Raw genomic sequence first — 707 nt, forward strand, 5'->3', positions numbered from 1 at the left:
TGTATATGTATATATATATATATATATTTTATATATTTCACATTAAGCAGAATGTTACACATATATATAATCCTCTCGCACAATACTTCTTTTTTTTGGTATATATTTACCTGTGTAAGATTAAAAGAGCTAAAGAAAAATAAAAATAAAAAAAAGGATTCTTCTCTAATAAAAATATCATATAAATTAAATTCAAAATCCTCATATTGCATTTAGAGGCAAACAAAGTCAAAAACCATGAGGACGCATAAATTTCGGGGGTCATCTTATTATTCTCTATAAATATTATAATATATATATATATATAAAAGAAAATTACAAAAAATTATTATAATATTACTACTATGGTTACAACATATATTATAAATATCATTATATTAAATAATTATACAAATAATATACATATAAACAGATACTATACCATATTATAATATCTTTTCTTTTTTTTTTTTCTTTTACCTAATATTTCTGACAATACAGGATCATGATATTTAATTAATATTTTAAACAGATAAAAGGATATTTGCAAAAAAAAGAATTCATCATCATAGTAAAATTCTTTTAAAAATCTACAAAGGGTAATAAATAAAAGCACACACATGGAAATAAATAAGTAAATAAATAAATAAATATATACATATATACATATATATATATATATATATATATATATGCATTTTATATTTTTTTGATTTATACTTCTCCAA

The 707-nt window shown here is 18.4% G+C and overlaps 1 protein-coding gene across 1 annotated transcript; it reads right to left on the minus strand.

Annotated features, from left to right (window-relative positions):
• Window positions 1–110: 110 nt before the first annotated feature.
• Window positions 111–569, minus strand: PRSY57_0017600 (hypothetical protein; the record flags this gene model as incomplete). The annotated part of the gene is made up of 2 exons (XM_020114249.1): window positions 111–276; window positions 460–569. Coding segments are annotated over 2 exons (276 nt in total), but the record flags the coding sequence as incomplete, so codon positions are not given.
• Between the last annotated feature and the right edge of the window lie 138 nt (window positions 570–707).

This window comes from Plasmodium reichenowi (assembly GCF_001601855.1).
Source record: "Plasmodium reichenowi strain SY57 chromosome Unknown, whole genome shotgun sequence".
NCBI lineage: Eukaryota > Apicomplexa > Aconoidasida > Haemosporida > Plasmodiidae > Plasmodium > Plasmodium reichenowi.